Genomic DNA, 13,205 nt, shown 5'->3' with positions numbered 1-13,205 from the left:
GAATTCAGTCCACAGTGACTCAGGTTTAGCTGAGACACAATTAGGCTATAAAGAGATGGGCGGGGAGGCCAATTTTGTAATAGACTTGGGTGGGATGTTTGTTTCAGCAAAGCCACAATCATGACCAGTTGATGGCACTCTCATCACTGTCCCCAATTGCCAATTCCATTTGGAATTCCTTGACCTCTCTGTACATGAGAAGGAACACAGGACCTGCTGTTCCAGTGACTCCGACTCTGACGATGATGAACCCCGAAGGTTCCATGTGGAAATCAAACCAGTGACGATCAAGGACCAGAATGGTGACCCTGAGATTTCTGTGGAGCAACTGAAGGCATCAATAGGGAATATCGTCCTCTCCTCCAATCCAATGGTAAGTAAGACTGGCTATTACTTTGGATGGGTGTGGGTGGGGGTTGTGGAGGGGTGACCAGGGAGAGGGGAAAAGTCATGAGCAATGAGTTTTGCAGAGAGGAAGAGAGAATTGCTCATGTTAACTAAGCAAACTTCATGTTCCAAGAGTCTTTACTACAAACAGAATTAATGGGATGGTAGTCCCAAGTTAGTGCAAGGAATACAGCTGAGGGGTGTCAGGACAAAATATCCTCAGTTGGCTGAGGATATATCCATCCCGGATACTTCATGTCATAGAGCAGCTACAAGTCACATTGATGAGTCTGGAATTATGAATGGGCTGGACTGAGTAAGGACAACAGATTTCATTCCCTGAAAGACAGTCATGACCAGATGGGGTTTTTTTAATGAATGTCTGGTACTCTCAAGGTCACTGCTACTTTTGAATCAATGATTATCGAATTACTTAAGGGATTCAAACTGCAATCTGTGGAATAATTGTCCACCCCTTAACCCCAGTAATTTAACCACTGTGCTAAGGGTTGTCAAGGCTGGAGGGTTTTTTTGTTCTCTTGACATCATTGATCACTGAGATTTTAGGAGAGGAGCTATTGTTAACAAGGGCTCCAACAGACAAGGTTCTTATGTTTTGTTTAATACCCAGACTTGATCATCTCGTCTCTATTTTGCAGATCCTGACCAAAAGGAATTCCACCAGTGAGTATTGTCGATCTTCAAGAACTACTTTTATCTCTAAGATTTAAGAATCAGCAGGAGCCTTGGAAAAGAGCAGGGAGGAAGATTAAATGGAGAGCTTTATCAATAAGCCAGCACTGGTCCAATGGGCCAAGTGTCATCTCGTGTGCTGCAAGACTCTGTGTGAGCCTATGCTAGTGTGTGTTGAGATACCAGGTGAGACTGGTCCTGGTCATGTCTCGATATGAGCAGCGAGGGAGGTGTCCCTCATTTTAAAAAAAATTTACCATGTTCAATGTCCATTTCTGGCCTGGACTTCGTCCCAGTGATGGAATGGGTGCTGGTGCTTCTTAATGCATTGGTTTCAAACACGAAGGTGTTTCCTAAAGACGGGATCAGTTTGTTTCCAAGTAGGTTTCTGCAGCATCCCTTGCCCACCCACCAGTGTTGGTTTTGTCTCTCACTCTGTCCTTGTTCCCTACAGAACACACTATCCAACTGGCTCCACTTCCAGTAGATGGGAACACTGAGGAAATTACTGCCAGAGGTAAGGTAATCCCTTCGATGCTATGGAAGATGTGTGATTGCCAGTTGCTTGTAACTCAGTGAAATGTTAGCCTTCTCTGTAATGCCACTTATCACAACCAGTCCCAAGAATTTAGTTTCAGCTAATAAACAGATTAGGTTCTAACTTTGCAAGACGATGTAATTTAACCAATTTCCTAATGCTGTGTTTTGTACAGTAGCTCTTTTTCACCTACTGGACTCCATCTACTCTCTTGTAATCTTTGAACAAGGCTTTCCTCATTTAAACAAGTGAATCATCTGAAATGATCTGGGGTAAATTGTCCAAAACACTCCATTCGAGAGCATTGATGGGTAGACTGTCATATCTCACCCTGCTATGAGTATTGCTCTCTGATTTGATCTTTGACTTTGGTAACATTCTCCAGAACAAATCCCCCTGGCTTATTCAGTTGTTGTATAGCACTGAGCCTGCCCACTCCATATCCTTGCTTTTCTTGTTCTTACTGTCTCAGGGCAATAGATTTGAACAGACTTTGATCTGTTTTCTGTGTCGGTTACAGATGTAGAGACAGCAGTGTACCAGTTTACTGCTCCAAGCTCAGAGCCCAACAGGTACGTAATGCCTTGGGATGTGCTAAAACTTGTTTGAAAGCAAAATATGGAGGGGTCTTTGGAATTGGTGACATTGGAGTCTTTCTAACCCCACAGTTCTCCTGCTACTTCTCCTTACCCATCCCCCCCTCCAACCCCCAAATTCCCTATCCCTCTCTTTCTTCAATCTTTCAATCATTTAAAACAGTTCTTTCCCATGTCTAACTTCTGGAGGTTCAGCCTGCCATTTGTTCTGGAACTTTCTGATCTGTTTTACCTCAGATTTCCTTTTATTGTTTCCTATCCTCAGCCGACCCGCCATCTCGCAAAATGGCATCAGCTTTCTGGATCCATTCTTTGGGGCATCAGCAGAACCCATGTTTGACAAGTCCAGTCTCCCAGGTAAATAACTTTGCTTCCTTGCTGGATCACATCTCCCAATCTATGGAAATTCTGAGATCTCATTTGAACCAGCTTAATCGAATTGACTTCACAAAGAAACAATTCTCTGTGAAGAGAATTCACAAACAAACTAACATCTCTATAAGTCCTACTTCTTTCATAAAGTTAATGAAAATTTAATTGATGAGTCAACAAGATTTGTCTTGTATCTTTGCATCTGAGCCAGAAAAGATTGCAAGTTGATACCCTACCAGGAACAGTCCCAGTTGGTCACAGCTGGAGTGCTGGCTTACAATCCAGCAGGATCCTTGCATCAGTGGTTTTAGCAACGCTTTAGACGCACACAACCTACGCCCACTGCCAAAGGGCTGACAAGACCTAAGGGTAGTCTCAACCACGGAAGGAGATTTATTTCACGGCCTATCACTCCTTCACCAAACCCCATCAAGGTGGGAAGAGGCAGACTAGATGCAAACACTAAGGATACTTACACTAAGGGAGTTTGCAGAAGACTTATCAGATTAGAATGAGGAAAGATCTAGTCAGCCTGCACTCGGAATATCATGAGCAGTTTTGGGGCCCCTTGTCTAGAGAAAGGATGTGCTGGTATTGGAGAGGGACTACAGGAGTTCCACAAGAGAGATCCCAAGAATGAAAAGGATGGGCCTTTCCTCGTTGGAGTTTAGAAGAATGGGGGGGGGGGGGATCGCATTGAAACCTATCAATATTGAAAGGCCTGGGTAGCGTGAACTTGGAGAGGGTTTCCCATAGTGGGGAGGTCTAGGACCAGAGGACACAGCCTCAATACAAGAGTTGTGGAGGAATTTCTTCAGTGAGAGGGCGGCAGATCTGTGGAATTCATTGCCAGAGAAAGCTGTTCAGGTCAAATCTTTGAGTATATTTAAAGCGGAGGTTGGTAGGTTCTTGATTAGTCAGGGTGTCAAAGGTTATGGGGAGAAGGCAGGAGAATGAGGTTGAGAGGGATAATAAGTCAGCCAGGATGGAATGGTGGAAGACTGGATGGGCCAAATGGCCTAATTCTGCTCCTGCGTCTTACGGTCTTATGGAATTTGCATGTTATGCTCAAAATAAGGGACCTCTAAAGCCTTAAAATTTTGTACAGGAATTTGGGATGCGATATCATCTGTGATCAGTCAAGAAAGGGTTGCCAGATCTCATTCGCTGGGTGAGCTAATAGGGTACAAACTTTCTTTTGTGTTGCACCTAAGGTCATCACTCATTGGCCATTTCTGATTGCCTGCGGTATGTGGCAGCATTCCCAGAGCTCCTGGACATAAACATAGCAGGAATACATTGAAAGTCAGGATAGTGTGCAGCGAGGAGAGGAACCTGCCACCTTACCACATGCTTGTTGCCCGTGTCCCTATGGTACAGATTGGAGGATTTTGTGGGGGAGGTGTGTTTTTTGGCAAGTCAATACTGGGTACTTTTTTGATGGTATGCTGCCACAGTGGTGTTGGAGGGAAATGATGTTTTGGGTGGTGGGGAACTCGACTTGCATCTTGTTTTTAATTCCCGTTGCCTGTTCTCACTGAAGGTTTCTGCTTTCTTCTCCCAGCCCAGTGTAACCAAGTCGGTGCAAACCCGCTGTCTCTGAGCCCCCCATCGGGCTCCAGCGCTCTGGAGATGGTTGAAGATTCGGGTCTGGATTCCCCTTCTCTGCCAACTACCGAGGGCTCCTCACCATCTCCCGAGTCTAGGCCTTGGACCCCTCAGCCCGTCACGCCACCAGTCTCGCTCCCGCTCAGCAAGACCTTCTCGCCGGCCATCGATGACACTTTTCTTCACTCCACCAGCGGGCCCAAATCAAGTGACTGCGTCACCAGCGCGGAGCTTCAGAACTCAGAGAAGAGCGGCCACGCCCCAGCGGACAGAGGGTGGTCACCTGTAGAGTCACGGGTGATAGCCGAACTCCCTGCCCTGGGCCTTCACGGTCTGGCCGCCAGCAATGCCACAGCTGCTACAGGTTTCGCATGATCTGCTTTGCTTTCTTATTACCTTGGTTAGAAAAACAAAACGGATCGTCTCCTCTAACAGTTTCACATCAACGATTCCCAGAGCAGCGATAGTGTGGGCAAATACAGAGTAAATCTCCCTCTGCACTATCCCATCAAATGTCCCTAGGGCAGTGACAACGCATGTTAAATAGAAAGTAAATCTTCCTCTGCAGTGTATTTACCAGCTCTATCACTGCCCCATGGGAATCTGATGGAGTAAATCTCCCTCTACAGTGTGTTAATTGCAAAATTATTCTGTGTCGAAGTCGAGTTTATCATCATGTACACAAATACATCTGTGCACAGGTGTAATGAAAAACTTGCTTGCAGCAGCATCACAGGCAGAGATATTCAAGATTCAGGATGGCTTATTGTCGGTCTTCAGTACACGAGGGTAAAGGAGAATGAAATGGTCGTTACTCCGGGTCCGATCCAGAATAACAAAACATAATAAGCATAAATGGTAGAGTTTAAAAACAGAACACAATAAATATAAATATTAAAGCAATACTGCAAAACCCAATGTACAAGTGACCAAGTGTGGCCATCTACACACAGACTGATTGTACGTGCATGAAGTGACGCTAGGTGTGTGGGTAGTGATGGAGGGGAGGGTTAATGGGTGGAGGGGTAGATCAGCCTGATGGCTTGGGGGGAAGTAACTGTGTTTCAGTCTAGTGATTAATGATCCTGGTGTGGATGCTGCAAAACCTCTTCCCTGATGGGACTGGGACAGACAGTCCATGAGCAGGGTCGGTGGGGTGGGGGGGGGGGGTCACTCATGATATTGCTGACCTTTTGCTGACTCCTTTCAGTCTAAATGTCCTTGATGGCAGGCATCGTATAAGCAGCATTCGCAAGAGAAAAATAAATTAAACACAAACGATTGAAGTCCTTACAAGAAAGAACACAAGTAGAATGAAAAAAGCCCATTATAGTATCATTTAGAAGCCGTGGGGTTGCTGAACTGTCATGATTGGGGTTGTGCTGGTTGGTTCGACAATTGACAGGAAGTAGTTGGAGGTGTGGGACCCGGTGTGGTGCTGATGTGTCTCATCGTGTCCTCAGGCCTGCCGAGTGTTCAAGCTGACGCCTCAGCGGGGAAAGTAGCTCTGGTACCTCTGCCTCGCCGCCACTCCAGAAAGAAACTTCTCCCCCTCCAACTGGACACCACGGATGCGGTATGTAATAGTCCTGCCATTTAGTTCAAAAGACACAGCTCCAAGCAGAGAACCACAGTAGACAATACCTCTTCCTTTTCATGGTAACCATCCTCGCAGTGTGCCTTCCCAACAGGATGAGTAAATCCTGTTGAACATTTATCTACAGACATTTCTATACTGACGAGACACCACAGCACGGCCAATGACCATCAAGGTCCTATCACAGGAAATATCTACTGTGACTTCTCAAGCTGTTTCAACTCGACTGTCCATTTCCCTCCATGAATGCTGCCCAACCTGCTGAGGTTCTCCAGTGCTCTGTGTGTTCTGCCTGTATAAATATACTTTTTGGACGAGTCAAGAATTGTTAGGATGAATAAAAGTTTCCTGCTTAATCAGTGAATCTCAATCCCTTATTTGCCACTTCACTAGACCCTCATTTTCACTTTTTTCCCACCCTCCACCCTATCAATTCCCACTTTCGAGGAAAGAATCCATTTCTAGTTATTTTGACTTTCAGTCTAGTTGGTTCCAGGTAGAGAATCATGTAAAGTGATGTTTCAACTTGAGAGAGATTAGCTTTATTTGTCACATCAACACCAAGCACCCAATGAAAAGTGTCACTTGTGTCAAATCAAATCAGCGAGGATTGTAAGTGTTGCCATGCTTTGATGCCAATATAGCATGCCCACAACTCATTAACCTTAACCGTACATTTTCAGTAGTTTCAATAATTTAATGTCAGAGAAATGTATACAAAATACATCCTGAAATTCTTCCTCTTTGCAAACATCCACGAAAACGGAGAGGTGGAATATGGGAGGAAACCTGCGCAATCACAGGGAGATCGTACTAATTTCTTATAGGCAGTGGCTTGAGTTGAACCCCGATCGGTAATCACTCATGGTGTAAAGCGGTGTGTAACTGTTAAACCATCATTCTGCCCTTGTCGCTTGGTTTCACAGATCCAAATGCACTACCTTGAATTAGACCGTGGAGTTTTCACTAGGGCTCCAGGCCCTGAATTAAACTCACAGTTAATGGACCATCATCACTTTGTTGTTTGCAAGAGCTTACTGTCAACAAGTTGGCTAACTCATTTCTTACAGTTACTACACCTCAAAGTTACTTCAAGTCAAGTTTGCTGTCATTTAACTATTACATGTATACCGCCAAGCAAGACAATGTTTCTCCAAACAAGGGTGTAAAGCGCAGTAGTACACAATACACACAATAGTTTATGGAAGTAAGGATAAAGTCTACAAATAAATCACGCACAAAAACTAAAGTGCATAAATTAAATATTGTCAGATACAGAACAGATCAACCGGTGACACTTTGAATGTGGTGTGGCAGCGAGTTCAGAAGCCTAATGGCCTGAGGGAAGAAACTGTTTCCTATCCTGACCATTCTTGTTCCTATGCATCGGAGTCTCCTGTCTGATGGTAGAAAGTCAAAAGAGGATGTTGGATGGATGGGTGGGATCCTTAATAATACTAAGGGACCTGGTAAATATGCCCAGTGAATGGTAGGGAGACCCCTGTGATCCTCTCAGCCGATCTCACAGACCTTTATAGGGACTTCTGGTCTGATGCTCAGCTGCTCCCATACCAGATGGAGATGCATTTTGTCATTGGCTGAAAGGCACTTTAGGATGTCATTATCATGTGAGAGTTGCTATAGAAATGCATATTTGTTCACATTGTATTTTGGAAACCTTCATGAGCAAATTCATTCTGAGAAGTGCTGGGATGGGAGATTTACCCATTGATGTCTTGTATTCTACAGTCTAGGTGCATCAGTCCTTTGACGACGACACCCCAGAGCCCTTCAGCAGCTGTCTCAAGCTTGGCTGACGAAGCAACAACAACAAATACCTCCCGAAGCCGAGCTGCTACGCCTGCCTCGGGTGCGTGTCCCTGGTTTGTCGCTCTCAGAAAATTCAATTGGGAAAGCACCATGATATTGAAGCTTGGGAGCTCTGACCCGCTGGGCTTAGCGCACCCAGCTGACACTGCATGTACTCCTAAGGGTGCTGTCAAACAACTTTCCAATGCCACCAGTCTGGGGAAGGGAATTCTGCCAATGTCTTGACATTTAATGTTTCTACCTCTGTGTATGCCACTGAAATAGATAATCTCATTGAGGCACAACTTATGTTATCAGGAGCTTACTGCCTGTGAATTGGATGTCTCACTTCCTACATCGCAAACAGATTTCAGGGACTGTAAAAACAACAGGGGAATCTACTAGATATTTCTTTTACTGTTTTTACTGTATTTATTAGATGGGGAAAACAATGATCTGTTGCTTTTGTTACCTCCAACTTCTGACCAAAAGGAAGGAAATTTATTGCTGATGATCCTGAGAAATTCTGTCACTGTTTTGGGAAGAAACCATCCAGAATTGGTATCACCAAGCACCGATAAATGCCATTGCAGATCCATAATTGTACAGCACGCAGCAGAAAGGAAGGTTGAGGGCTGTCTAACTGGATGATAGATGGGAATGTCACTGTGCGGCCGTGCCTGCAAAAGGTTTAGTTGTGAAATGTTTTGTAGTTTATGATTGATGATGGCTTTAGAATTCTTTGTGCATTGTTTTTTGGCTTGAAGATGATTCCTTTGTTTTACCTTCGCTGTTTAGGCATCTCCCGAGGACCCAGCCCAGTGACACTGGGCTGCCAGGATGCTCTGCCAGTTGCAGCTGCCTTTACAGAATGTATTGATGCTTATTTCAAGGGTGGAGACTTCACAAAGTAAGTGCCGGTACAAGCAAGGACTGCTTGAAGCCACTGGGACCGAGGACTTGCTTGAGTTTAGTCTAGTAAGGGCTTTATTTTTCTTTAAAACCAATAATTACTTCTTAGCTGTGTGTCAGTGGATGGTGCTCTTGCTGGGATTCTGAATCTAAGCCGTCATTAAAAGGCTTGGGCCACAATCTGGGCCTAGGCTTTCAGCACTGATACTTAAAGGGTTCTGTCTTGTCAGAGGTGCTATCTTTAGGAAAAGCTATTAAACTGACATTTTTGTCTAGGTGGATGTAAAAGATATGAGTGAATTCTATGACTATATCCTTTGCAGTGTGGGGGGGTGACATTTTAGAAGAACATATGTGTGCAGGCGTTACAGTGCCAGCGTTCAGAAGATCAGGGTTCAATTCCCGCTGCTGTCTGTAAGGAGTTTGTACATTCTTCCCATGACTGCATGGATTTCTCCAGTTTTCCCCCACATTTCCAATAAAATGTACAGGTTGGGGTTAGTAAGTTGTGGGCATGATATGTTGGCATTGGAAGCTTGGTGACATGCAAGCTACCCCAACACATCCTGGCTGTGATCACTGACGCAAGCAATGTATTTCACTCTATACTTTGAAGTTCATGTGACAAATAAAGCTAATTTTATCTTAAGGTTGCTTCTTTCATGTCTAGCAGAGGCATAGAGGTAGACACCAGACACAAAGACAGGACTGTACCGTAGCCTGTTATGGAGGGACCTATTGATGGGGCTACAATCTCAATAACTTCGATACAACCAAAAATAAAGTACCCTAAAGTGCTTCACAGGAAAGCAATGAAAGAAAAGCATTTGATCACTTAATCAACGTTCAAAGGGTCTCGGCTCGAAACATCGACTGTATTCTTTTCCATAGATGCTACCTGTCCTGCTGAGTTCCTTTAGCTTTTCTTGTTTGTTGCTTGGATTTCCAGTATCTGCAGATTTTCTCTTATTTGTAATCAAAGTCAAAGGTTTGCAGGTGAATTTTAATGGAGGAAAAAAGTACAGAGGGATGTGTTTACTGGGGGCATTTTAGAGGTGAGGGCTCAGGCAGCAGTAAGCAGGCCAGTGATTAGAGTGATGGCAGTCTAGAATTAGAGGACCGAGAGATGAAGGGCTGGAGGGTTTGATGAGAAAGTAAGGATACAGGTACCATAGATCTGGAAGGAAGGGTGAGAATTTTACAGGACAAAGTTAACGGTTGATGGGGGAACAAGCTCAATGTGAATCGAGACAGAGTTTTAAATAAACTGCCAATTATTAAATGTTAGTTGAGTCTGCTGATAACAAAATTAAGGGTTTGGATTTGGGGAGCAGAGTTGAAGCTGGAGAAGTCTAGAGAGTAAATCCTTTCAATCTCCTGAACTTGAGAACCAAGCGCAGTTGTTTGACTCTGTGCATTCTGTGGTGGGATTATTGACGTTGCTGTCTTCCACAGTGTTATCGTAAAGTTGACCGGAGATGTCACCATGTCCTTTCCCGCCGGAATAGTGCGGATTTTCACTGGGAATCCATCCCCTGCTGTCATCAGCTTCAGGCTTTTGAATGCCAACCGGATCAGCCAGTTTCTGCCCCACACCCAGCTTCTGTACAGGTGAGAACTGCGGGCAGGTTGATTGGACTCATGACTGCAGCCCTATAAACTTCATCTTTGTAAACGCTAAAGCTGTCCAAGCCAGCAGAGGTATAGCTCATGAAACTTGGAACTGTGGTGGAGATTTGGGTATCCAAGTTTACAACATCCTAAAAAGTAATTACCTGGAATAAATGTGGTTAGACTTAGACACTGTACTCCATGTAATAGAACGATGTTATACCAAGACAAGTTTATAGAAATCGCAATGTTGATTATCATGAAGAAATTGTAATTTTGATACTAGTTTCAGGAGGGAGTGAACAGCCTGAAGATCTTTTCTGTAGAAGAGGGAATGCTGAGGTTTCATCTTGATAGAGTTTTCTAAGTCTGAAACATTTTGATAGAATAGATATTTTTTGTTGATAGAACTAGAACTAATAGTCTAGTGAATTCATTAATGGATTAATCAGCGATTTTAAAAGAAATTTCTTTCTCTAGAAAATGGTGAGAGCACGAAACACATTTTCACAGGGAACTGTTAAGATGAAAAGCAATGCAGTATTTTAAGGGAAAACTGGATAATCACATGAAAGGGGAAGGAATGGAGAGAATCAGTGATATGGTGCAAGGGAGACTGAACAATGAACAGTCATGGACTGCTTGAGCCAAAAAGTCTGTTTCAATCAAAAGGGAATCTGAAATGTTGGCCTTATCTCAAGAGCTTTGAATGGCAGGAAGAGGAACTTTTAACAGTCACACAGAGCTCTGAATGGACACCTCCGAGAGCACTGAGGTGCAGTTCTGTCCTCCATATTTTGGGGTGACGAGAATGAGCTCAAAGGTGTACAGTGCAGGTTTATCGGAACAACAATAAAATGGTAAAATTTAGAGTTCATTGAGCAGACCTGGCTCCCTTCCCTTGAATTGGAAGACTTTAAGGAGCAATCTGCATTAAATCTAGCTTTCTCTCGGATAATCCAGAGCAAACTGGTGGAGTTTATAATTTGAGCCAGGACTTTTGGAGTTGATGATAGAGGCTATTTCTTTAACCAAGAGGCAGTGGAAATCTAAAACATGTCCCAAAACTTATTGTGGCTGGGGGCATGGGTCAATTGACTCTTTTAGGATTAAAAGTCTCAACGTCCAATATTATTCCTGAAAGGGACAATTAAAATAGAATTTTTAGGATTTATGTTGGACGTTGAGGTGGTAGAGGAAAAGTCGCTGCTTGGAATTCAGCAGTAGAGGATCCATTCTACAAATTAATTTAAAATGAGCTTGAGGGGCTAAAGTGCCTCTTCCTGCAAATAAGTCAGAATGTATTCTGCAGGAAACAAAGAGGACAAGATAGAATCCACTTTGAACATTGGGGAGAGGGTATCCTCAGATACGGCTGGCAGATCTATCACGAGGGCTTGCTGTATTGGGGATGAGGAAGTGCTTTACTCATTGAGGAATGGAAACAGCATAATGAGGAGTCAAGAGTTGGCAGCAGGGAAGATTGGTGGCTTAATTTTGGCAATGATGGGGGTCTCCTGTAAGGTAGTGGTCTCTGTTCCATCTTGTCTGCAGTCTGATTCTTGTCTCTGTGCAGTGATCTGTCGCAGAGTGACTCTTACGTGAAAGATTTCTGGCTGAACATGCCTGCCCTCACAGCGCAGCTACAGAAACAGGCCTCGGAGAACCCAGACGCTTCCTACTACAACATAAGTCTCCTCAAGTACCAGGTACAGAGAAAAAAAAAGTACTGCAGCAGCACCCATTGGAACATCATCCAATGTTTCAAAACAATCACACATGTAATAAGCAGCCTTCCTGAAGCACAAGGTAGTCCTGTTCAAATAGAATGGTTTAGCAGGCTTGAGGGACAGTAATTATGGGCACACCATCATCTTAGTCATGTCCAATAAATTTTTACTTCCATGAGGATGTCATTGACAAAGAAGGGCTATGGTAATTGGGGGAAGGAAGAGGGGATAGGAGGAAGAAGAGTTGTTGGAGGGAGGGACAGTTTAGAGGGTTAGAGGAGACAGGAAAGGTCAAGGGGAGATAGAACCTTGAGTGGGGGAGAGAGGGATGAGGAGTGGAGTGGGGAATGGGTATTAACGTGACGGATGCCACAGCGATTGGGAGGGTTGTGGTCCTGGTTTACCTCTCAGTGATGCCCCCCTCGTGCACGCCCCACAGGTTTCGGCAGCCGACTGCCCAGCCGTCCCCCTGAGGGTTGCCGCTCGTTGGAAGTGCGAGCCCGCTCGCACGGAGGTCGTGATGGATTACGAGTACGCCGGGGAGAGCACAGCCGTGGGGCTGAGCAACTTGCACGCTCTGATGCCGCTGGAAGGAACAATGCGAAATATCCAGTCCCATCCGCCTGCTGCCTGGTGAGGGCCCCAATCAACAACTCTTCCGGTGGGACCTCAGTGGCTGTTGCTCTTGGTAGTGCATATGCCTATGCTGTTTGAGAAGCAGATCAAGCCCCTCACTCCTTTAGCTTCCCCCTCTGAGGGCATTTAATCTGTGCTTGCCCTCCACTAATCCCACCTACAGATAGCAATGCAACTCTTGCAACTGTGAGGACATCACCACAAACACTGACATCCAGTTACACAATACCTACAGCGAGTGAAGCTTCACCAACAATTAACTAACAAACTTTGACGTTGTAACCATCTAAAGTAGCATCAGATTACACAATTGAAGGTTTGTTGTAGGAGTGAGTTTTAATGAGTATTTTAAAGGTAGGGTTGAAGAGGTATGGGACAGAACGCAAGAGCTTGGGGCTCCGCTATTTGAAGTGACGGTTCCAGTGATAGAGCTTTTATCCCTGTGGGTCTTCAGAAGTTGACATCCTGCTTTTCTTTTTGAAGGAATTCAAAACAGAAGCGACTTCGATGGAAGCTTCCAGATATCAATGCCCAGTCTGGAACTGAAGGTAACAGACTTTGCAACTTGGGAGGAAAAACCGTATTGGTTTGGGACTGTGTATTAAAACCTCTGCCTTGTTCCTTTCCTAGGGATATATGGGAGGGGTTAAAATATGGCAAAGAGAGAGATGGTTTTGGAACATTACAAGAATTCAGGAACATGAGTTAACACTGAA

General features: G+C 44.5%; 1 protein-coding gene across 1 annotated transcript in view; it reads left to right on the top strand.

Moving 5' to 3' along the window:
• The window catches only part of LOC132406135 (F-BAR domain only protein 2-like), a 92,119-nt gene that overhangs the window by 73,118 nt on the left and 5,796 nt on the right, over positions 1-13,205 (top strand). Inside the window, exons 13-25 of the mRNA XM_059991381.1 lie at positions 197-373; positions 1,047-1,071; positions 1,535-1,597; positions 2,139-2,190; positions 2,480-2,571; positions 4,151-4,558; positions 5,658-5,770; positions 7,541-7,661; positions 8,399-8,510; positions 9,968-10,123; positions 11,700-11,832; positions 12,293-12,486; positions 12,973-13,037. Coding sequence (XP_059847364.1) covers positions 197-373; positions 1,047-1,071; positions 1,535-1,597; positions 2,139-2,190; positions 2,480-2,571; positions 4,151-4,558; positions 5,658-5,770; positions 7,541-7,661; positions 8,399-8,510; positions 9,968-10,123; positions 11,700-11,832; positions 12,293-12,486; positions 12,973-13,037 — 1,711 coding nt within the window. The remainder of the gene's footprint in view (positions 1-196; positions 374-1,046; positions 1,072-1,534; positions 1,598-2,138; positions 2,191-2,479; positions 2,572-4,150; positions 4,559-5,657; positions 5,771-7,540; positions 7,662-8,398; positions 8,511-9,967; positions 10,124-11,699; positions 11,833-12,292; positions 12,487-12,972; positions 13,038-13,205) is intronic.

The sequence above is a fragment of the Hypanus sabinus genome, chromosome 16 (assembly GCF_030144855.1).
Source record: "Hypanus sabinus isolate sHypSab1 chromosome 16, sHypSab1.hap1, whole genome shotgun sequence".
Classification (NCBI taxonomy): domain Eukaryota; kingdom Metazoa; phylum Chordata; class Chondrichthyes; order Myliobatiformes; family Dasyatidae; genus Hypanus; species Hypanus sabinus.
This window is presented reverse-complemented; position numbering and strand designations above follow the sequence as displayed.